The following is a 25782-nucleotide window of genomic DNA, read 5'->3' on the forward strand; positions in this document are numbered from 1 at the left end:
CTTTGCTAGGTCCTTCTGAAGTTCCTCACAGTCCTCTCTAGATTAAATCATCTGGAAATCTTATCAGTTCAGATCATTAATAAATATTATCATAGAATCATAGGACTGGAAGGGCTCGAGAGGTCATCTAGTCCAGTTCCCTGCACTCATGGCAGTATTAAGTATTATCTAGACCATCCCTGACAGGTGTTTGTCTAACCTGCTCTTAAAAATCTCTGATGATGGAGATTCTACGACCTTCCTAGACAATTTATTCCAGTGCTTAACCACCCTGACAGTTAGGAAGTTATGCAATGGTAACCCCAATACAGGTCTTTGGAGCACTTCACAATTATCTTCTTTGTACATTGAAGATTTGCCACTTAGTCCTACTTTTATTTCTGCCAGTTAATCTAGTCCACACCAGAACGTAGCCTCTCATTTTATGACTAGTTAGTATCCTTCATAGCCTACTGGGAGAGACTTTAAACTTGTTGAAGTCCAAGTACATTATATCTATCTATTTTCCTTGATTCCTGCCATAATCATCTTTCAGCTAAAAACCCTAGCCTCAGTTTTGCCAGAAGCTGGGAATGGGCAACAGCGGATGGATCACTTGATGATCACCTATTCTGTTCATTCACTCCAGGGCACCTGGTATTGGCCATTGTCAGAAGACAGGATACTGGGCGGAATGGACCTTTGGTCTGACCCACTATGGCTGTTCTTATGTTTTTAAAGGGGAAAAGACAACATTCCATCTGGTTAAGCCTTCCCACTCCTCACTGGTTCAGCATGCTGCCTTTGCCATCCTTCCAGGCCAATAAGTAAGAGACAAGGGCAGAGATTCAAAACTAGGCTTCACACAGACCACCATGCCAACCTTTACCATGCTCAAACCATCTGATTGATTTCCTGAAGAAAAGTTTCTTGGTCATCAACAATAAACTGCACACAAACAGGAAAAAAAGGAAATTAAGATGCACTATGTGTTGTTGTTGTTATTTTAACTTTGCTTATTTGAATGCATGCTTTCCAGTGCTCTAGATTTTGGATTGTAAATCCAATTGTTCTGCTCCTGTCAGCTGCTGACTTCCTGGTGTAAAAGCCAGCTTCTACCCCACTCTCCAACGTGAGCCATAGAAAGAAGATAAGAGAAAGGAAAGAGCAGTGGAGACATTCAGGGCGTGAAGCTAAGCCCCTCAAGGTCAACTTGAGCTATTCCACTGGCTTCAGTGGGCTTTGAATCGTGCCTTGGCTGAGCTTGATCAGTATACTATGAGCAACATGGTATGGTCTCTACACAGTGAACATCTTCACAATGGGGATTCCACTCGCTCTGGATTTCATAGCAGAAGTTAATTTCTTATTTGGAATCTTGGTGGGGTATTTTCTATTTCAATTGTATTTATATTCTGTAGGCAGCACCAGTCTGACACACTCTAATATCGAGAACAAAGGGAGGCAGAAATGGTTTTACAGGCAATGGTAAGCAAGAAAAGCTTACACACACCTCTTTTTTCTGTCCTATACATGATTATGACAATTGAGCTGCTAGGATCAATCTGCTCCTTACAAGGACATGCTGACTCATAATCAATTCACACTAAGCAAAGATGGTAGATGGAAGGAACTTCCCCTCTTATGGAAACTGGTGAATACTGTAGCACTGCTAATCACTACACAGCAAATGGTTTGAAAGCAGCACAAGGAATAGGCACAGTTCAATGTCTGTCTTAGTGTGCTTTTTGCAGGTGTAATGGAATTTCTATTGTGAGCTTGAATCAGGGGTTCTGGATCCTGATTTGATGGCTTCAGTTCATTTGTATGGATATTCATAATAGACAAAAAACCTTGAAGTTAATGCACGCAATTTCACATACTGCTATTTGAAGATGCATGCTAAGATCCAAAATACTTTCTATCATAACAAATAGATTTTTCATATAAATTAACATGTCCGAATTGATGCTGCCTAATCAAATGGCTTGTCTCACTTTTGAACATTTTCATGCTTTGCACTATGCTTTATTCATACATTTAGATATTTTTGACCAGGCCATTTATTTTTCAAGAGACTGGTTCACTTTGGTCTGTTGGAGGTAAATGTTCCAGGTACTGAATACCCAATAACAATAACTGCATGTTTTTCTAGTGGTTTTGGCTAGCTCCTGACTTGTACTTGCTTTAAATGCATTTCTTTCCAGACAAAGCAGTGGTATGTATGTATCACAGTTCCTCAGGTTTTGACTGATGAGCTTGCTTTCCAGAATAAGACATAACCCAGGGTAACCTGCCCCTAAACTGTAGCCACACCCTGCCTTGCCTCCGAATCAAAAGAACAAAATAAATGGAGCAGGAATTATAGTAGTTCCCCCAGGTGGAGAAAAACACTTGTCTACAGTATATGTGGATCTGTGGGTATCATGTGTAAACCACTCACTGAATTTGTCTTAGGTAGATTAGCATAGATCTAATTTTATCATTTGACCGCTTCAGAACATTACAGATACATTCACCAAGTAGAACACATCTGTTGTCAGGCAATATACAGCGTGAACATTGGATTTGCCAGACTAGATCCAATTTCTTTTAATGTAATATTTTATGTTTACATAATAAGTATTTAATGCTTATAAACCATTTCTGATATTTATCTCATTCTTAAAATTCACAAAATCTGAAATTTAAAAAGGATTGAGTTTATGATAACTAAACTCTTGGGTGCCTTTTTGCATTGTCATGAAAAACTAGCATAGATTATGAAGCAGAATTACCATTTTATTAACTTTATAAAAATCTGATCCAATCTTACTCCCACTGAAGCCATGTTGAGTTTTTCCATTTATCTCAATAGAAGCAGGATCAAGCCCTTAACTGATTTCTCATTTCAAGAAATATAGCTTAAGATCTTTTAAATTATATCACAAATGCTATTAAGCCCTGCTTCATTATTAAATAAAAGGCTGTAGCCTGCAAAGACCTAAGCAGAACTATCTTTACTCACTTGAGAAGTGCAGGATCAGGCTCTAAATATGAAAATATAGCAGACTGTGAGAATGTTTGGGTAAATATTATAACGGCATATACTGTCTAAATAATGTTAATTGATCAGTTACCTATTCCATGTTTCTTTTGAATTTGTTGAATTTTGGGTATCTTAAACTAAAGCCAAGTCTTGAGAATTAATGTGTATATATATATTGATTAACAAAATATGAGGATGAATAATAAATTAGAAAAAGTAATATAAAAATGGTTGTGTGACAGCAGAGACAAAGTTTAAGTAAATTACCTGAAGAAACAGATCCTCAGTCTGTGTACATTGTTGTATGTTCACTGAAATCACCAAAGCTATGACAATTTACAACAGTTGAGGATCTGCCCCAGGAGGCTTAAGTTTATCTAGAAGTCACAAAGTGGTAAATTTATTCAGATTGTGTACCATTCTGGGGAGGCAATTTTGATACTAATGGGTATATCCAATGGCGTGCTGTGACAATTTTACTAAGGCACACACCAGCTCACTTGTATACCGTGGGTGGTCCAAAATGGCATCCTCCGTGCAGCACGAACTCGCACATACACTGCATGTGAGGTCACGCTGTGCGGAGATTTGTTCTACAAAATGGTGTCCTCATGGGCTGGACAGAATCATCCAGCAAATCAGATTTGGTCCACTGGTGAAAGTTGGACAATACACAGCAGGTCAGGCATGCAGTGCATGCCTTGCATTCATAGATGGGACTCCATTGGGTATATTTGATTTCATTGAAACTATAGATCCTTAAAACAGGTTTTTACTGATTTGCCAATCGAGTTATACAAAACAAAATTTTATGGAGTTGATTGTGACAGTTCAATCAAAAACAAGTCTAAAGTTAGAAACTTGGAAATATAAATTCTAAATGGCCTTTCCAGACAGTAATTTACAGCCGGACCTTTTACACATGCACATTATCCCCAAGTATGCACTGAATGTTTCAAAGCTATTTCTGATTTTTCCTGAAATTCACCATTGTTACTACCACAGCTAACTTGCAGTCATAGTTTTAATTTACTTATGAGTTCTAGGATTCTTACCAAATGTTAAAGCAATTAAAACTTTATATCTTATAACTCTTAACTCAGCCATCAAGCTTCTTTCTCTTGTCTGAAAAGCTGTCAATTTTGCATGATATTACAAATCATGTTATGTGAAAATTTCTAGGGTATAATTGCTGCCACTGTCTTTTTGCTGTGTACAGTTTCATTTAAAAAGTAGTGTTCTGAACTAGTGTAACAAATTTTCCAGTTTCACCACTTTTAACCACTTATTGACTCAATTTATTTCTAGGCACCTAGGTTGAAACTTATTAGTGAAATCTAAGTACACATTAGCATATTTTAAAGTCATTTACAGGCTTGTTATAATCCAGTTTATATTTCCTGATAAGTATTTAACTTGGAGTAATCAAGTTGTCCCTTGGGTAAATGGAAACTCATGTATCAAGGTTTTTATTATTTATCAAGTAAAACTAGTTCATAAATTATAGATAAGTTCTCCTGCTCAGTTTGAGAGTTTGTAATGGCTGCTTTCATGAGATTAATAGAAACTTCAGTCCAAGGCATCTTGACTTCAAGGTGGGATGATGGGGAGTTTAGCATCTTTCTGCGTGGGCATCAGCATATTAAGACTCCAGACCATGGCCATGCTGTTTCCATGCCCTCCAAACCGGAGGCAGCAGTTTAGGGGAGCCTTGCAAGTGCCAATGCCTTGGTGCAGAGCCACTGGGACCCTGCCCCCCAGCACTGTCACAGTCCCTTTCATCCCAGGATTCCGCACACACAACCGTGCCCCCCTTAATAACACCCAAATCCCCACTCACCTACTGCTCCATGGAGTAGGTGGCCATGTGAGGAGTTCTGGGGAGTGGTGGCAAGGGGTGGTTAGCAGGACTGTGTGGCAATGTGGGGGGACATGGGAGATTAGTGGAGAGTGGGACGGGTGGAGGGGTCATCCATGTCCCCTGTTAGTGCCCTGTCCATGTCCTCCTTGCTCAGGTCTATCAAACAAAGACTCCCCAAGACAAACAGGCACCTCCAGCTGCAAATTGGCCCCTCTCCCTGTCCCCTGTTACAAGGAATAATTCATGTGATCTCTAAAAGCTACCTGTTTCGGTGCTAGCCATGTGGATATAAAGCCATGTCGAATGGAAGCGAACTGAATCTGCTCACCATGCACATTTTCTCAGGTCAGTAAAAGGACATCAATAGAATCGTTTGCCTTTGGGTAATGTGTGGTTTCCTTCGGAAGTGTAATAGTTTTACTGACCCAGCTCTCCTGCACAGAAGAGAAACACTTCTGAATTTGCACACGTCTGTTCAGTACTGTATATAATGCACTTCCGTTTCTTATTTTACAGAGATATCAAACCTGACAACATACTGCTGGATGAGCACGGTGAGTTCCTACCGTTATTTTATTCCCAACATTTTAATGTCATGGGCTGTCCCAGTGGCTCTGTGATGAGTGCTGCGTGAGTTTATCTGAGAGACTGGGTTCATGTGCCAAGTCTGGTCTTTCTCTGCAGCAACTTGTCTGTCAGGTTTGTCAGCTGTCTTGATAGGCTCCAAGTAGAGTGCTCTTCAGCCATGTGGGTGGACTCCACCCAAACAATTAACATTCACATATTCCCTCATGTATTCTTTCCCATATGTCATTCTACGAAGATTGTAGCGTTACCTATTGTCATACAAATTAGATCTTCAGTTTTGCAGCATTTCTCTCTCATTGTATAGAAGACACAGGCTGGATGTTCGAGCTTTGATAAGTAACTGGGACGACTATGTGTTATAAACTCACATACAGCTTGGATTTGTGCGTTAGCAATTTCTGGTATGAGACTGGCAGGCCATTCAAAATGGCAATCTCATCTGCTTCTATTTCCAGTCTTCTCAAGTCTTTTGATTGCAAATCTGACGACACTTAATGTTCTGGGTTTGTTTATTTTTAAAACCGCAGTTCCTGAAATTCTGTAATTATGTGGAAATCTCTACTTTAGTTTAAAAATATAAGGAAGTTTTAGTCCTCATGTCCGGGGACAGGAGCCAACTCTGAGCATGCTGGAGAGGGTATGGGGGCTCCGGCTCACTCAGCCACTGTCACCAGAAGCTGAGCCTGGGGAGCGGCCTGCTGCTGCTGCAGCCAGGCGCTCTCCCAGCAGCTGCTGTGCTGCACTGGACAGCATCCAGGAGTGGCTCCGGAGCCTGGCTGTCAGGCGAGGAGCCAGGCCGGCACAGCAGGAGGACAGAGCCTCCCTCCCAGGTAACGTGGGATGGGGAGAAGGTGACAGGGGCCCCGGGCTGGATATGGGGTGTGGTGGAGAGGGGAGGAGTCAGGTGGAAGGTCATGTGGGAGAGGTCACATGGAGGTGTCACGTGTTCCCCCCCTTAGCTAGTGCCCCCCTTTGTGTCCCTTCCACTAGTCGCCTATGGCAAGGCTCCTAGGCGCACGTGGGATGGTACCGCCGGCGAAGGCAGCCGAGTGAGCATGTGTAAGTCCTGGCTGTGCCGGAAGAGGGCGCCCAGCAGCGCAGCTGGCAGCTCACTGGGCACCAGCCAGCACAGGTGCAACACCGCTCAAATATCAGGCGGACCGGGTCTGCACGGGCTAGGGGCCTACTGACTGTTCTGACCTGGGGCCCGGAATTGCTGTCAGCGGGCCTGACAGTCCATATGCCACTTTTGAGGCATAAACTTAAGCTTCTTAAAGATACATATTGTGCCATGGACATTTATTTATATTTTTATTTTTAACATGTTGATTACAGAAGCTGGCAACTTTTTTGCAAAGGAATTTAACTTTTAAAATTTCTACTCAGATTTGTTTCTATTTAGAATTTCTTTATTGATGCACCTGAAAGGGCCAGTTTCACAGAGCTGAAAACAATTACGAGCCACATCAGCTGAGAGGAAGAATTTAATCGGAAGAATGTGAATGATAATTGGGAATTGTTTAAGAACACTTCATGGGATGCCCAAAAGCCACAACTGGGGAAGATGGCATATTGGTTTAAAAACTGACCAGGTTTAGAGGGGAAGTAAAGGCAACTATAACAAATAAATATACCAAATGGCAATAAAGGGAAGTAGATAATAATGAGTATAAATCAGAAGCTAATAATTGTAGAAAATTGATCAGGGAAGCAAAGGGATACAAGGAGAAATCTATGGCTAGCAGAGATAAGGACAATAAGAATGAGTTTTTTAAGTATATTAGGAACAGAAAGTATCCTGACAATAGCATTGGTCTATATTATTAGATGTAAATGGTAGAATTAACAGTAATAATGCAGAAAAGGCAGAAGTGTTCATAAATACTTCTGTTCTGTATTTGGGGAAAAATAGATGTTATAGTCTCATATGATGAAAACACTCTTTCCATTCCATTAGCTGCTGTTTAACATCCTCCTGAGATATCTCAGGAGGATGTTAAACAGCAACTACTAAAGTTAGACATTTTAAAATCAACAGGTTCAGATAACTTGCTTCCAAGAGCTTTAAAAGAACTGTCTGAGGAGCTCACTGGACCATTAACATTGATTTTCAATAAGTATTGGAACATAGGAGAAGTTCCAGAAAACCAAAAGAAAGCTAATGTTGTGCCAATATCTAAAAAAGATAAACAGGATGACCCAAATAATTATAGGCCTGTCAGACTGTGATGAGGGTGTTCACACCACACCAACCCTGATAGGTTTAAAGTGGCTCAGAAAGGGCCAATTAACTTTACAGGAAACACCTGAGGGGAGACTTAGGCTTCACTGACACTAATTGATGATGAAGCCCAGCTGGGTTGGGGCAGGCTGAGCTTGTAGAAAGTCAGGAAGTGAGAGCAGAACGGGGCTGTAGTGTAGAAGTCTGTAGTAATTCTCTGGCCTTGTGAGGAGAGAAAGAGGAGACCCAGGAGGAGGAAGGGAGCAAAAAAACTGAGATCCTGACCCTGATGGAAGGGGTTTACTCAGAAGAGTGGTGATGAAAGTTGTCAGAGCACGAGGAGGCCCAGGGAAATGGCAGAAAGGGTTGAGAAGGTACAGACCTTGGCTGCTGATTGTAGGATCCCAGAGTAGTGGGTGGGCCCAGGATCCTTTACCAGCCACTAGGAAATCGGCACAGTCTTGAACAGCAAGACTATCTGGAATGGTACAGGTACAACTGGGCTGGTGAGACTTTATTACCCCTGGAAGGGGAAAATAGTGACCCAGCCAGAGGGCCAAGCCACAGGTCACCCCTAGAGAGCACCAGGGCCCACAGCACAAGCGACGAAAGGAAGGCAGCATCAGACTGGGTGGAGCTAATCCCCATACTCAGTCACAAGGGGGTGCCTGGATAATTTAGTTGTTAGTAAGGCAGCAGACAGTAATCATAACTCTGTGTATGTGTCGGTCTTGGCTCTTATAACAACCCCAGCAGTGAATGTAGCCCATTACAGAGGCTGACATCAATTCAGGCCAAGCTAATGGAGTGGCTGATGCAGGACTCAATTAATAAATAATTAAAGGAAGGTAATGCAATAAATGCCACTCCACATGTGTTTAAGAAAAATAGATCCTGTCAAACTAGCTTGATCCTTTTTTTTTGATGAGTTTACAGGTGTGGTTGATAAACCTAGTAGTGTTTATGCAATATACTTAGACTTCTGTAAGGCATTTCACTTTGTACTGCATAACATTTTGATTAATAATCAAACTGACGTGGCACATCTTAAATGGATTAAAATGTGGCAACATGTAACTGTAAACAAGGAATCATAATAATCAAGCAGGTGTGTTTCTAGTGGGGCCCTGCAGGGATTGTTTCTTGGTCCTCTGCGTGCTGCTCCCACCCCGAGCGCTGCCTCCGCAGCTCTCATTGGCCGGAAACAGTGGCCAATGGGAGCTGCAGGGGTAGCATCTTGCAGAGCCTCCTGCCACACCTCCACCTAAGAGCAGTTGGGACAGGTCAACACTTGTAGGAAACCACCCGTGGTGAGCAGCTCCTGGATCTGGCACCCTGCACCCACTCCCGTGCTTGCTCCCACACCCAAATTCCTTCCCAGAGCCCGCCCCAACCCTTTGCCGGTCCCACGCCAACCAAACTATAAATGGGACTTTCAATGAAGATCAGAAATACTGGTTTATAGAGCTTTCTGGTTGGAGAAGTGCTGTATAAAACAGCTTTTACTGTATTTAGCTTAACAAAGAGAAGATTAAGGAGTGACTTGATTACAATCCATAAGTGTGTACATGGGGAACAAATATTTAATGACGGTCTCTTCAGTCTAGCAGAGAAAAGTATAACACAGTCCCCAATGGTTAGAAGTCAAAGCTAGACAAATTCAGACTAGAAATAAAGCATACATTTTTAACAGTGAGTAATTAACCATTGGAACAACTTACCAAGGGTCACAGTGGATTCTCCATCACTGCAAATTTTTAAATCAAGATTGGATTTTTTTCTAAAAGATATGGTCTAGGAATTATTTTGGGGAAGTTCTATAGCCCATGTTTATACAGGAGGTCGGACTAGATCAGGGTTCTCAAACTGGGGGTCGGGACCCCTCAGGGGGTCGCGACGTTATTACATGGGGGGTCGCAAGCTGTCAGCCTCCACCCCAAACCCCGCTTTCCATCCAGCATTTATAATGGTATTAAATATATTAAAAAGTGTTTTTAGTTTATAAGGGGCGGGGGGGGGGTCACACTCAGAGGCTTGCTATGTGAAAGGGGTCCCCAGTACAAAAGTTTGAGAACTCCTGGACTATATGATCAAAATGGTCCCTTCTAGCCTTGAAGTCTATGAAATCCGTATATTTTGGGACAGTTTATGACTTCCCTTCTAGTCACATAGGCCTTCATCAAAGGTCCTCTCCTCTTTTTAATTATTTTTTCCAGAAGCTGGGAATGGGCGACAGGATCACTTGATGATTACCTGTTCTGTTCATTCCCTCTGACGCAGTTGGCGTTGGCCACTTTTGGAAGACAGGATACTGGGCTAGATGGACCTTTGGTCTGACCCACTATGGCCATTCTTATGTTCCACATCTTTATCATTTCATGGTCTCGTGCATTTTGGGTTAAAGTATCATTTCTTTGCTAGAGACTCTCAGACCTACTTCTACACCTTGGATCTGTCTTGCACTGTCCAATTTTGCCGCTCTCACTATCCAGAAACAAACAATATAGATATATTGTTTGGTACAAAATATTGTACCTAAGATCTGTAATAGGTGCCAGGATACAATGTTTGATGATGTTTTTCACAATTACCCTGAATATCCTCTTAATTTTGTTCAAGATGTCATCTAGAAGGCATTTATAGACAGAAGTTATGAAGCTAGAGAGAAGGGTCACAGTGTTCTTAACTTTTTGAACCAATATGAAAAATTCTAGACTTTGCACGTCAACGTTTTCCTTCATTACTTTTCCTATATGTGATGGCTGTAGCAAAAATACATAGAATATTGTGGGTAAGATTGATTTGACTAATGGAGGAGACTAACAAGAGAAGTGGTGCATTCTTCATCTCTTGAAGTCTTCAAATCCAGACTGCATACCTTTCTGGAAGATATGCATTACTTAGATACGAGATATTGGGCTCAGTAGGGAAGTAATTGGCTGAAATTCTATGACAGGAGGTCAGAGTACAAGAGATCAGAGTAGACCACCGGATGGCCGTAAAATATATGAAACTATGAAGTCTCTTTGGAATTATCTCTTAGTAATAGTGTACCTTGGAACAGCATTTTCCCCTCACCCTCTCCCTCTCTTGGTACCGGGATCAACAGTGTTGCCCTGAGCTCCTTAGAAGACGCTTTACTACTCCACAAACACACTGAATCTTTTTGATATAATCAGGTCCACTTTAACAAATTACTTTGGAATGTCCATCAACTCAGTAAGGATCTGTGCTATTATCCTCTTTCTGCTAGTGGATCTCTTGGCAATTTCACCTAACAACAGGCAGGGCAACACTTCTGTACCTCAGAGGGGTATTGTGAAGCTTAAGCATGTATGACCATATCATGCCATTGAGGCACCGCCCTGAGCAGAGTGGCACCATCCCGGGGGGAACATGGGGAATGGAAAGTGCTTTCTGGCACACAGAGAGTGTGTGCGCGCTGCATCCTTTGGGATGATACAGACTGCTATCCCCCAGCAACCAGCCCAATGCAGAAGAGGGACAGAAACATGGCCTCATCTGCTTCGTACTCCCTCTGAGGCAATTAGCATCTTTGAAGAGGCAGAGAAGGAAGGGAGTTCAGGGACTCAGATTGACCCAGGCACTTATGTCTGGCCTCTACACAAGTGCCAGGCAAAACTAGTCCTTGCTGTTCATAAGCACTTGAGATCCCCTGCTGAGAGGTGCTATATATATGCATGGACAGTGTTACTGCTTTTGTACATCTACTGCAAGATGTAAAGAAATTAGGAAAAACACATCTTCCTGGTTTTTCTCCTTAATTTATGAAAAGACATGTCTGCTACATGATATCCACAAATGTGCAGACCTCTGGTACAGTATGTGGGGTGTAGTTTTAGCTTTGTTAAATGAAAAAATAAATATAATAAAAGAAAGAGAGAAAACAATGCAGCATAAGAGTGACAATTTGAATTGTAAATCAAATATTTGCATCAGTCTGGGTGGATATTATGTGATAGATATTCTGTGACAGGCCATCAGTCTGGTACTCTAACAGGGACAATCACTGGTGATGCTATCATTTGAGTTACAGAGCTCAATATTTATCTGCCAAAGAAATAATGAGGCTATTATTCTACAGCAATCCATGTAGTTTTTCATTCTACTGTGCATTTTGAAGTGCTTATATCTGTTGCCATTAGCACCACAAGATTGGCAAGCTGGTTGTACGAAGTATGATTATCTTTTTCAATAAGGCATTTCCCATAGTCTTTATCTACCAGAAATGAACTGGCTAGGTGTGGTGCTGGGTACCAGAACTCAGAGCAACTCATTCACTACACACCCAATGAATGCAGGGTTCCTACAGACAACAGCCTCCTTCACTATACAACTCGGATTCAGCCCCAGAGCGAAGTCCATCCTGTGCACTGAATGAGATAGGGGTTCTGTGGAAAAAATAGTGCGTAATCATGTAATTAAAGACTGTCCCATAATTCATACACAAGGAGGCTGAATTAAAGTTCAAGAAGGATGTGGATAAATTGGAGAGAGTCCAGCGAAGGGCAACAAAAATGATTAGGGGTCTGGAACACATGACTTATGAGGAGAGGCTGAGGGAGCTGGGATTGTTTAGCCTGCAGAAGAGAAGAATGAGGGGGGATTTGATAGCTGCTTTCAACTACCTGGAAGGGGGTTCCAAAGAGGATGGCTCTAGACTGTTCTCAATGGTATCAGATGACAGAACGAGGAGTAATGGTCTCAAGTTGCAGTGGGGGAGGTTTAGATTGGATATTAGGAAAAACTTTTTCACTAAGAGGGTGGTGAAACACTGGAATGCGTTACCTAGGAAGGTGGTAGAATCTCCTTCCTTAGAGGTTTTTAAGGTCAGGCTTGACAAAGCCCTGGCTGGGATGATTTAACTGGGAATTGGTCCTGCTTCGAGCAGGGGGTTGGACTAGATGACCTTCTCGGGTCCCTTCCAACCCTTATATTCTATGATTCTATGATTCTATGAAAGTTGTACATGTAACCTTAATTCTGGCATTTTCCTAACTTTTCAATGCTTGACTTTGCAACCTTAACATTAATAACATGTAGTTTTTATTTGTGTGTAATCTTATACAAGCTCTTTGGGACAGGGACCATTACTTTTCTGTTTGTACAGTGCCTAGCACAATGGAACTCTGATCCACAACTGGGGCCCCAAGGCACTACTATAATACAAATCAATAATACATCAATCTTCTTTTTATACTGTGCACATTACCCAAAGCATCTGAGCACCTGACCAGCCATGGCCTGTTGGGAGCTTACGCCCTACGATAGCTGGGGAAAAAATGCTAAACAACATTGGAAAACTGCACAGCTACAGATTATCCAAGTTACGTGGGGATTTCAGTGCTCAATTCCAATTAATTTAAATAGAAGCTCTGAAAATTTCAGCCATAGTTCTACCCTTGGTAACTGATAAGGTATCATGCTTTGAAACAGTCACTGGACCATCAGGCTAGATCATCATATGCTCTTTGACAAACACACTAGAATGCTTTCAGCATCACACACATCTGGGGGCAGTCTGCAACTGAATACTGTTGTGGATTCAATGGTTAGGGCCTTTAATTTTGCACTGACAAGGAAAATTTTCTTTATAAAAGAAAATTAATATGAAGCTTTAAGTTGAGTCCTAACATAATTCATTTGTGTTTTATTCTATTCAATTAAGTAGATAGCAATATTAGAAATCTAGTACTATACAGGAATGAAAGTGGTGATAACTTTGGTAACAGGTTACTCTACAGTGACTGGTTTCAGAGTAGCAGCCGTGTTAGTCTGTATCCGCAAAAAGAAAAGGAGTACTTGTGGCACCGTAGAGACTAACAAATTTATTTGAGCATAAGCTTTCATGAGCTACAGCTCACTTCATCGGTTGCATACAGTGGAAAATACAGTGGGGAGATTTTATATACACAGAGAACATGAAACAATGGGTGTTACCATGCAGACTGTAACAAGAGTGATCAGGTAAGGTGAGCTATTACCAGCAGGAGAGCGGGGGGGACGGACAGGGGGACGACGACCTTTTGTAGTGATAATCAAGGTGGGCCATTTCCAGCAGTTGACTAGAACAGTAGGGGGGGAAATAAACAAGGGGAACTAGTTTTACTTTGTGTAATGACACATCCACTTCCAGTCTTTATTCAACCCTGAGTTAATTGTATCCAGTTTGCAAATTAATTCCAATTCATCAGTCTCTCATTGGAGTCTGTTTTTGAAGTTTTTTTGTTGAAGAATTGCAACTTTTAGGTCTGTAATCGAGTGACCAGAGAGATTGAAGTGTTCTCTGGCTGGTTTTTGAATGTTATAATTCTTTCAATGAAGTCACACAAATGAGGGTCATTCTTGTCAGTTGCCAGCTTGTGCAGATCAAGGAGTGACTGGTTCACATTCTTTTCCAGGTGCAAGGCACACTGCATCACATAGGGCTTCTGGGAGTGTAGAACTGTGTTCTATGTGTGTCATTCCAGCCTGGCAGCCAACTACAGTGCTGTCATCCTCATTTGCTCTCTCATGGTTTTAACACCAAAAATCCATTGCAAAGTTAGCATTCCCTACTTCCTCCATTCCCACAGCTACATGTTAACTGTGCTTCCTGGCTTGTTCTCCCTCCATTTTGTCTGCCCCAGCATGGTGCATGACACCAGTAGTCAACAGGCATGTCCACACAGTCTGCTGGGGCACACAAGGTAGGAGCCAAGGCATCAGCCAGATGAACAGGACTGAGTCAGCCTGCAGTGATTTGTCCTACTGAAAAACTTAATGGTGGCAGGCTTGGACCATCCAACTCAATTCATTATGTTCAAATCAGAATGGTGAGTGAGAGTATGAGAGCACCTGCCTACTTCCGCTACATACCCTTTGTCCTACACCCTGCTGTCAAATAACTGGTCATTTGGTGCCTGTCTGCTGACTTCACACGCACTCCTGCCAGTCTGAGTCTTATGGTTACTGAATCAGAAACTAATGGAATTTTCTTGTATAGCCTCTTTCTTCCTGGCTTCCTCCCTGCCTGGGGAGACTCAGAAAAGGACCAGGATGGAGGGGTCACTATAATCTGAAGAGAACCTGAAGGTAGACAGGTGCCACAAATACATGAAGGTGTTGGGGAGGGGACTGGTTATAGGTGGGAGAGGTACCCATATATCTCCACATAGCCCGCACAAAACCTAGGGCTGTTCCTGAACAAAAGCTACTGCCCCTGAAAAAATGTTGTCAGTAGCAGCCATGGTAGAAGCAGGAACAGGGGTACCACTAAATGGAGCTCAGCACTGGGAACCATTCCACAAACAAGAGAGTGGAGCCCTCTGATACCTAAAGAGCAGCACAAGGGTTGATTCCACCATTTGGGTGGCAACAGTTGCATTCCATTATTTTCCAACTACCTGGGCAGACCATTTAGTTTTTATTAAGAGGCACAAATCTTCCATTTCATTTCTTCGTATTAGCATCTAAATATCAATGAAGCAGGGAGGATTCATGTGCATATGCATGTCTTAAGTTCTATTTATACTTTGTTTCGTTTAATTTCAGGGCATGTTCACATCACTGACTTTAACATAGCGACTATAGTCAAAGGATCAGAAAAAGCTTCCTCTATGGCTGGCACTAAGCCCTATATGGGTAAGTTTTAAAGACCATTGTAAAAATACATACAGCATATTTCAGTGAAGTGTGTCTAAACAAGGATGTTCTGGTGTGCATGTATGATAACTCTAAGCAACTTGTTACTTGTGCTTTAGTGCGACTGGAAATGCATTAAGGATGCAGAAATAGAGGACGAGTACGGTTTTGCAAAACTTTTACTCAGCAGTGGCTTTGGTTCAAACCAACGTCTCATTTCATTTGAATCCCCCGAGTTTGAAGATATGGATAAATGACTAGTTTTGTTCCTGTTTCCACCATTTGGGAATATCAGCTTTAAACACTTTAAGCGCATGCTCATGTGCTTAACGAGTTGGGGCCTTACTGAGTATCTCATGAGCGTGACAGCCCCAGCCCCAGAGCACCATGAGGGTGGGTGGGTGTGGCCACAGCATCCCCGGCCCCGAAGCGGTGGGAGGGCGGGTGGCGCAGCCTCAGGGAGACTGGAGTCGCTGCCAAACGGAGCCGGAAGCAGGAAGGGAGAGTCGGGGGGGGGGGCAGAATGGGGGCGGAACCATGCCTGGCTGTTTGGGGAGGCACAGTGTCTCCCAGCCTATTATACTTGCTGCCCATGCTGCTGGTGACCTTTTAAAAAACCCTCTTCTGGTGAGAATGAGGCGGGAGGGATGAGAAACAAGCTGCAGCAGGGTTAAGGGCAGCAGGGAGAAAAGGTCTTCCTAGGTGGAAGGCTGTTCTTCTCCCCTTAGGGGAAATAATCAAGTTAACTTCTGTTTGGGGAAGGGTTGGCAACCAGAAGCCAGTGTAATAAGGCATCGCCCCAGGGATGGGGCAGGGAACTGTATTTCTTTTGTATTGTGAGTTTAGGGGTTTTTTTTGCTTAAGAGAAGTACTCATGCATAACCTGAGATCCACCTTGTAAATATTTAAAAATAAACCAAAGTGAAGAATTAAAAACCTCCAGAGTAGGACTGATTGACTCCAGGCCACAACCACCAGAGGGAGAATTTCAAAACAATCTGAGTAACCATTCAGATTTTAGTGCACTCACAAGAGTTATGTTTAAACCTTTTAAAATTGTGGGGATGGAATTCCTCTAGCTGTTTTTCTATATTGATGGATGCACAGTATAAAAAATGTACACTTTCTTAAATACTGTTTTTAATTTGGGTCCCCCAAAGATTTAGTGGGTGACATGCACTACCTTGATTGAAAACTTGATTGAGACTATTGTGAGCCACACCACATCAGTAGTTTGATCTCAAGCTCTGAGGGGAAAAAAAGCCCAAAACAAACACACACAAAAAAACCCTGCAACTATATCTTATATCTCCAGAACACTGGTGGGCAACCTGAGGCCTATGGGCCACACGCGGCCCATCAGGGTAATCCGCAGGCAGGCCGTCAGACAGTTAGTTTACATTTTCACAGCTGGCTGCAGGTCCCAGTGGCTGCGGTTTGCCATTCCCGGCCAATGGGAGGTGTGGGAAGCGGCACGGGCCGCAGGGACTTGCTGGCCGCCGCTTCCAGCAGGTCCTATTGGCTGGGACTGGTGAACTACAGCCACTGGGAGCTGCGGCCAGCCGCGCAAATGTAAACAAACTGTCTGGCGACCAGCCAGTGGATTACCCTGATGGGCCATGTGTGGCCCACAGGCCACAGGTTGCCCACCACAGCTCCAGCACCTGTGCCTCAAATGACTCCAAGTTTGGGTCACTAACTCCACACTGCAACCTCTTAAGGCACATCAACTTTCAAAGAAATACATCTAAGCATGTCAATTTTAGAGGATTTAGAAAGGTCCGTCTTTAAATAGATGTTATGAAGCAACCTTAACTTATAGTGAGGCTGCCATGCCACTATAATGCACAAATTATTGTTACTTAAATTCTTCACCAAGACTCCTGAATACTGGAGATCCTTCAGCGGCCTCAGATAAATGAAAAATAGAGGGGAGAGGGGGTTAGTGATTTAAATGTAAAAATAAATAAAACAATAACTGTCAAATCTTCTTTTATATTTAATTAAATGAATTTTATTATATCCTTAAATTTTTAATCTTCAGTGGGCTGCAGAAATTTATATTGAAAATGCACAACTGTTATATAAGTGATCGGGGAAAGCTGGAGGTTTGGGTATTTGGTGAGTGGACAGGTGGGGTTTTAGCTTTGGTATGATGTGGCAGATTATCTGGGTGTGTGGAATAAAGAGATTGTCTGGCTGTTCAAATTACCTGCAGTGAATTGGTTAAAAATATTGATTCAGTCTGTCTGCACACTCAGGCAGATCCCACTTCCTGAGTTCATACTTGGTTCATGTTTGGAAGTGTTTCTTCACGTAAGAGCTAGAAACATAACTTTGGATTCTGCAAGACAATTCTGCAGTAAAGGATGAGTACACAAGGCTCTGCTGTGAGTTTATTGACTACATACTGCTACTCTAGGGGCCAGCGTGTGCATTTAAACCAGTGGCCTGCACTAGCCACCGTCTCCTGGAATTTCCAAGAATGCAGGAGGAGCAACATATGCTCCTCCCTATAGTTGGCACAATCCATAGACCAGTGCAGGAGGAAGCAAAATGCCTCTCAATCCCCCTCTAGGGCAGCTAGTGATGCTAGCGAGGAGCATTTCTTGTACTCAGTAATGTATGTGGTAATACAAATAAATAATAATAATAACGGCTGCAATTATGGTTAGAGCCTACTTCATATACCCTTCCTCCTTGTGCCCAGGTCAGGGACTGGCCACACCAGTATCTAAAGAGATTCTTCCTAAATCTCTTAATTACCCCATTCCCTTATCATTCTGCCTCCTCGTCTTTGATTTAACATTAAGATAAATAGCTTTGGTATCCTCTCTCTTTTCTATTCCTTTCAGAATTTAGTTCAATTACACAGCATAGAGTCTGATTCCTCCCTCTCCCCGACCCCCTACCCAAAAAACAAAACAAAACACCAGAAAAACCTCAGTACAAAAGAAATGGCAAAATAGAAATGCTATCTAGCCCTTTAACTAGAGATTATCAAGCCCCTCCATCATCCTGCTTTCTTTCTACTGTATCTTCCCTACTGTACCAAAATACAGCAAAAGCCACAAGTTCAAAGCCTTCTCCACTCTGCCTGTCAGAGGAGTTTCAAGCCTTGGATTCATTTGTAAATGTGAGAAAGAATTTTTTGCATAGCCAGCAGGGCTTTTTGAACTGTTAAAATTATCTGTTTCAGTGTGAGAAGTGAGGAGTGTGGATGCTCTGCAGATTATGATGTGCATCGAGGCTTCAAAAAAACACCACTATGACAGACAGGGCCTGATCCTGATCTCACTTCTCCTGGTTTTGCCTTTGTAACTTCACTGAGTTTGCTTGATTTACTCCTGATTTATGTGGGTTAAGTCAGAGGAAAATCAGACCCTTAGCAAAATACTAACAATTAATTGCAACATTGGTATCAAAGTTTTGGTTTTTATTTATGCTAGTTATTTGAATCAACAATATTTTCTAAAAAGTTTGCAGGCTCTGCCACAGACTTTCTATATACTTTTGGGCAAGTCACTTACACCAGGTCTAAAGTAGGAGAAGAGCCCATGCTTTAAAACATGTTGGGGAACATGCTTTAACATAATTTTAAACAGGACTTTGCACCTAATATAGACAGGGTAAGTTGTGTTTTAAAAATGTGTTAGTTGGTTGTGGTCAATACTGGCTGAGGTCAATGCACTTGAAAACACAGCCTATTTTCCCAGTCTAGACATTGCCTTAGCATCTGATTCTGCACCATTATCTTAGTACAACTTCATGCGATGGTTTCAGAATCTGGCCCTAAACTTCTCTATGCCTGTTTCCTTATGTATAAAATAAGTGCCTTCTTATTCACTGGAGCAGATCCCAAGGAGCACACTGCACCTCTGCTTCAGGGATTGCCCTGACTATGTACCAATTCATTTAAAAAAACAAATAAACGTTTTTGTTCATAAAGCCATGTTAGATTGAAACTTTAGCTACTTTAGACAGTCTCTCCCTGCATTTTACCCCAGTAGCTGATGTTTTCAATTGATCTTCATGCATAGACACAAGTAAAACACATTGCAATTGTAACCCCCATTTAAAGTTTGCCATTTCCTGGAACACTTTACTGAGCCTCTAGGGGGTCCTACCCTGTGGACTACAATAATAATGGCTCCCGGAGCCCTCTGACACCATTTCCCTGCATGCTTGGGCTAGAAACTTCTGCTGAGGCCAACAGGGATTGAGCAGTTTGCTGGGCCAATGATGAGTTGGGGCTTCTCAGCCCCTCATTGGGATGGGATTGCCTGACTCAGACAGAGAGAAGAGACTAATTTTAGTTGCAGGTACAGTTTAGCGCTTTGAGTTTTGTGCTGAGAAGAAAGCAGAATAGCTCAGGGAGTCTCTGATTAACTCCCCTCCCCACCAAGGGAATCTTTTAACTACAGTGGGGTCTAATGCATGGGTCAGGCAGTTCCAGCCCTGTGGAGATCAGTGTCCAGAGCGCTCCCAAGAAATATATATTAGAAATCATGTTTCTCACCTACTGCTCAGTTTTTGAAAGATTTAGTTCCAAATCTCCTACATCAGCTGTAGCTTGAGGGTGCTGATTGGAAAAACAATCACTACAATTTTTTATTGTCAGAACACCTCAGAAAACGGATAGGCTTGCAGGCTGTCATGCCCCTCTTCTCTGGCAGTCACTGGAGGAGGTCACTTCATATGTCAGATCTTTTATTTAGTGGCTGGCTTTTGACAGGCATATCTGCTACCAACAACTAACTGAAATGTTTTAGTGACATGGGTCACATCAAACCTGCAGTGTGCGTATCTGTGAGGAGAATAAGAGTGTGATGATCCTTACTGGAGAGATTTTACTTCTTGTAAGGTCACTATCCCAAGTCCACAGCTGGAATATGACTTTCATTTTTACTTCCTTCGGATGATTACTTGGTCTTGAGTGTGCTTAAAAAGTTTTGATATTTCATGAAGGAAGATGCTGTGTAACTGCTAGGCACTTCCAGCGTCAACAGAGCTTTCTTAGCAACAAGAGAAGGTCTTGGACCAAATTTTTAAAGAGAAAGGAGTTAAGGACATAGAGGTAAATGGTAATTGGGATAAAGTACAAAATGGTGTTACAAAAGGTAGATCATACCAGCCCAATCAGATCTCTTTTTTAAAAAGATAACTGATTTTTTAGACAAAGGAAATGCAGCAGATCTCGTCTACCTGGACTTCAGTAAGGCATTTGATACAGTTCTATGTGGGAAATTATTAGTTAAATTGGAGAAGATGGGAATTAATATGAGAATTGAAAGGTAGATGAGGAACTGGTTAAAGGAGACACTACCATGGGTCATACTGAAAAGTGAACTGTCAGGCTGGACGGACATTACTAGTGGAGTTCCTCAGGGACTGATTTTAAGACCAATCTTATTTAACATTTTCTTTAATGACCTTGGCACAAAAAGTGGGAGTGTGCTAATAAAATTTGCGGATGACGCAAAGTTGGAAGGTATTGCCAATACAGAGGAGGACCAGAATATCATACAAGAAGATCTGGACAACCTTGAAAACTGGAGTAATAAAAATGGGATGAAATTTAATAGTGTGAAATGCAAAGTCATGCACTAGGGACTAACCAGAAGAATTTTTGCTATAAGCTGGGGGTTGGAAGCAACAGAGGAGGAGAAAGACCTAGGTGTAATAGTTGATCACAGGATGACTATGAACTGTCAATGTGATGTGGTTGTGAAAAAGACTAATGCAGTCCTAGGATGCATCAGAAGAGCTAATTCCAGTAGAGACAGGGAAGTGCTAGTACCATTATACAAGGCACTGGTGGGACCTCATCTGGAATACTTGGTGCAATTCTTGTCTCCCATGTTTAAACAAGATGAGAATTCAAACTGGAACAGGTGCAGGGAAAGGTTAATAGGATGATCAGAGCAATGGAAAACCAACCTTATGAAAGGAGACTCAAGGAGCTTGTCTTGTTTAGCCTAACCAAATGAAGGCTGAGGGGAGATATGATTGCTCTCTATAAATACATCAGAGGGATAAATACCAGGGAAGAAAAGGAGTTAGTTAAGTGCCAATGTTGACACAAGAACAAATGAATATCAAATATGCTCAACATCCTGAGATGGGACACTATATGGAAAGGGCTCTGAGTTACAATAGAGAATTCTTTCCCAGGTGTCTAGCTGGTGAGTCTTGCTGACATGCTCAGAGTCAAACTGATTGCCATATTTGCAATCAGGATGGAATTTTCCCCAAGGTCAGATTGGTAGAGATCCTGGGGGGCAGGGTTTTCACCTTTCTCTGCAGCATGAGGTACAGGTCACTTGCATGTTTGAACTAGAGTAAATGGTGGATTCTCTGTAACTTGAAGTCTTTAAATCATGATCTGAGGACTTCAGTAACTCAGCCAGAGGGAAGGGGTCTATTACAGGAGTGGGTGAGGTTCTGTGACCTGCATTGTGCAGGAGATCAGACTAGATGATCACAATTGTCCCTTCTGGCTTTAAAGTCGATGAATCTACGAGTTATTAACTGTACAAAGTGGGCCTCAGATATGGGTTGTCGTCAACATTTTACTACATAAAATATCAAATCCTATTATAGGGCATGCCTGTTCATAATATTGATGCGATGTCCCTCCAATATGTTTAGTTAATTTTTAAAAGTATTAAAATGTGTGAATTATCTTAATTCTATATATCATTTTATTTATTTTTCATAAACATTAACATTATTCGAGTCCTACAAATCTCTATTTAGTGACTGAACTATAACTCTGTTTTGTTTGGCAGAGTTTCTGCACGTATATGTTCGTTACATCGTCCATTACAGTTTGTAGAGGATAGTTCAGTTCCCACATAGAGGTTTCCTATTGTTTTCTCTTCTGTTTCAGTTATCTGAATAATGCAGCTTGGCTTCATTTAATATCAACTAATAAAATAACTTTCAGGACTCAAATCCACCTAACAAATTACAGAGCCAATAAAATCTACAGTACATTACCTGAAAAAGTCATAACTACATCTAGCTACCTTGCATGCTGGTTATCTCTGATTTCCACAGCTCATTTTAGAGGTCATTGTCCCACTGAATTATGACTGTTCAATTGACAATGTTAGAGAAATTTGGATTTACAAGGAGTCCTATTCAACATTTAATATACATTGAGTCAGGCATATATTAATAGTGCATAGAAGTACTATCAGAGGCAGAAGAAAGCTAGTTAATGTTCTGAAATCAACCTTAAACCTCACAGGTAAAGCAAAAATATCATGTAGGGCTGAATTCTATTCTGATGTAATTACATTGGGTGAAGTGTAGAACACTGGGTGTGAATGTGGTGTGGGATTTTTAAAAAACACTCAGCACTGGCCTAATTCTGCTCTCACTGAAACTAATGAGAGGTTTTGGCATTTGCTGCTTTGGGAACTAATTTGGGCCAATGTTTCAGCACTTTTGGAAATCCCACCCTTAGCCTATAACATTTAATGGTTTGACTGCTGATCTATCAGTGCTTTTTGGAATGCAAGAAAAAGTCATGATTCCTGCAAGAGCAAGTTAACTTCTGAGTGCTCATCTTCATAAGGGATTAAGCAAGAGCTCCAATGGGGGTGGGCAGGCAAATAATAATGCCCTTCTATAGATAAGTCACATAAACCTATCTGGGGAACACTATGGTGTAGTGGAGTAAACATTGAACTGGGGGTAGGGTACTTGGGTCTAATTCTGGTTCTTCCACTAACTTCTTGTGTGACTTTATGCAAATCAGTTAACCTGTCCAAGTTTCAGTTTCTCCACATATAAACTGGGGGCAATGAAATTTGCCTGCCCCAGAGGAATATTGTGAGGCAATAGCAAACTAATATTTCTGAAATAACAAACTAAAGATTATAATGTTACATAAACCCAATATTATTAACACCAGTCAGTGGCATAGATGGGAATAGAATATGGAAGCTCCTGGGTCCGAGCCTTATACTCAATCCATTAGCTCATAATACTCTGCCAGACATTAATGCAAATGATTGCTCAAATATCTTACTAGAAAAGATGTGACAGTTTAACTGCAATGAGACCTTTTAGAACACAAAATAAGAAGGACACTTAGTTATGGATACATTTCATATTCATTAGCCTGAGACGGTTATATATTCATTTCAAATGTATAGGACCAACATTGTGTGTTAGACATCAGCATAATGCTGCCTTATTGAAGCTGGTCTAGTGATTACACACACACACACACAGAGTTACATTCAGGACTTAAGTTGTTTAGTGGGCCATATTTAAGAATAGATGCAAGAGAGGCTGTATAACTACATGGCAGATTAGTAAGGTGCTAAAGGATCAGTGTATGTATTCAGCTAATGTAATCTAATAAATATTTGCTCTGATGTAATCATATTAAAGTATGAGGTTTAAAAACTACTGAGGCATATTAACTACTGAAGGTGTGAATAAAGAAACATTACCCTTCTAAAACAGCCCTTAACCAATCACTAGAAATTACCAGTATGTTCAGACTTGAAGTACCATTTTACCATGTACCACACACATTTAAGACAGAAAATATCATATTGCCCCTCTATAAATCCATGGCACGACCACAACTTGAATACTCCATGCATATGTGGTCGCCCCATTTCAAAAAAGATATACACTAGGTAAAGGTTCAGTAAAGGGTAACAAAAATGATTAGGGTATGGAACAACTTCCGAATGAGCATAGATGAATAAGACTGGGACTTTTCAGTTTGGAAAAGAGATGATGAAGGGGTGGTATGATAGAGTCTATAAAATCATAACTGGTATGGAGAAAGTAAATAAGGAAATGTTTATTCCTTCTCATAACACAGGAACTAGGGGCCACTAAATTAAATTAATAGGCAACAGGTTTAAAACAAACAAAAGGAAGGGTGGTGTTTTTTTTTCACACAGTGCAGTCAACCTGTGGAACTCTTTGCCAGACGATGTTGTGAAGGCCAAGACTATAACAGGGTTCAAAAAAGAACTAGATAAATTCATGGAGGACAGGCCCATTGATAGCTATTAGCCAGGATGGGTGGGGATGGGGTACCTAGCCTCTGTTTGCCAGAAGCTGGGAATGGGCAACGAGGATGGATGACTTGATGATTACCTGTTCTGTTCATTCCCTCTCAGGCACCTGGCATTGGCCACTGTCAGAAGACAGGATACTGGGCTAGATTGACCTTTGTTCTGACCCAGTATGGCCATTCCTATGTTCTTATTTCAGCTTTCACATATATTAATAGAACTCAACCAGAAACTTAGTCATTATAATTTAGATTTTTGCTCTTTAGTAAAAAGGAAAAGTGATGCTGGTTACCTTGATTGTGGAGCAGATGTTGACAGTCATAGTTTGTACTAATGGGTCTCTGCATGACTCCATAGACTAATTTGGGAAGAACAACATTTGTGGCATTGGCCACAGAGCCGTTTGCCTAGTTGCCGGGCTGCACGTTGTTTCTGTGCCAGACACTTTGCTTCCAGCTGCTCCAAAGTCTCAAAGTCTTCTCAAAGTCTCAGACACCTGCCCTTACGGTGCAATATGATCAATGCCAGTTGCTCAACTGTCAAATCAGAAATGTTTGTTTTGCACAGATTTTGTTTCAGGGTGTCTTTGAAGCCCTCCAAGCTCCCGAGCTTAATTCAGAATGAAGACTTGTTTTGATAGGCTGGTCTCAGGCATTCAAACTACGTGACCAATCCGTCTCAATTGGGTGCAGATCAAATGAGCTGAGCCTTGATGCCGACTAAGCCAACTTTCTTCAGGACTTCACTGTTGGAAACCTGGTCCTGCCATTTGATGCCCAGCAATTGTCACAGTTGTTGCCAATCGAAATTGTCACTTTTTAATGTGTTGTTGTTAACATATCCATGTTTCACACCCATAGATCAATGTTATGAGGACAACAGCATTATCGACTTTGATTTTGTCTGTATATAGATTCTATGTTGCTTCCAGATTTGGGGAATCTGGGAAATCCCCTACTGGCCCCATTTCTACCATCCCACCATGTGGAGAAGGGGCTGCACTTATGGGAGGCAAAAGGGAAAAGTAAATTCTGTGCAATAGGAGGTGAACTGCTACTTACTGTTCAAACAAGTTGATATTTACATTTCCAGTGGAGGGGAAAAGTTGTTTTCTTTCATTTCATTTTTTAAACTGCTACTCTTCTAAATAGGAAATTAATTGCTACCCCTCTGATTTAATTCCTGCTTTCTATTTAAACCTCAGTTGGCAGAAGTACTAACCTTCTCTGAGATTTTTTTTTTTAATGAGAAGTGAAAATTGATATTGGAATGCCTCTGTGCAAATGCTGAGAAAGCTGTTAGCATTTCCTCTGAGCATGTACAAAACTACAAATCTGGAGATTTCAGAAACCAAGTTCCATTTGTCCTTTTCATTGAAACGACTGTATTAACAAGGTGTTTAAGCATT

At 41.6% G+C, this 25782-nt stretch overlaps 1 protein-coding gene across 4 annotated transcripts in view; it reads left to right on the forward strand.

The window, feature by feature from the left end:
- The window catches only part of STK32B (serine/threonine kinase 32B), a 251940-nt gene that overhangs the window by 171981 nt on the left and 54177 nt on the right, over positions 1-25782 (forward strand). For 3 of the 4 annotated variants that reach the window (XM_048848884.2, XM_048848886.2, XM_048848882.2), the window contains 2 exons: positions 5385-5422; positions 15232-15321. In XM_048848884.2, the coding sequence (XP_048704841.2) occupies positions 5385-5422; positions 15232-15321 (128 nt within the window). The remainder of the gene's footprint in view (positions 1-5384; positions 5423-15231; positions 15322-25782) is intronic. The other variant, XM_048848883.2, reaches the window with a different exon arrangement.

The sequence above is a fragment of the Caretta caretta genome, chromosome 4, assembly GCF_965140235.1.
Source record: "Caretta caretta isolate rCarCar2 chromosome 4, rCarCar1.hap1, whole genome shotgun sequence".
NCBI classification, from domain to species: domain Eukaryota; kingdom Metazoa; phylum Chordata; order Testudines; family Cheloniidae; genus Caretta; species Caretta caretta.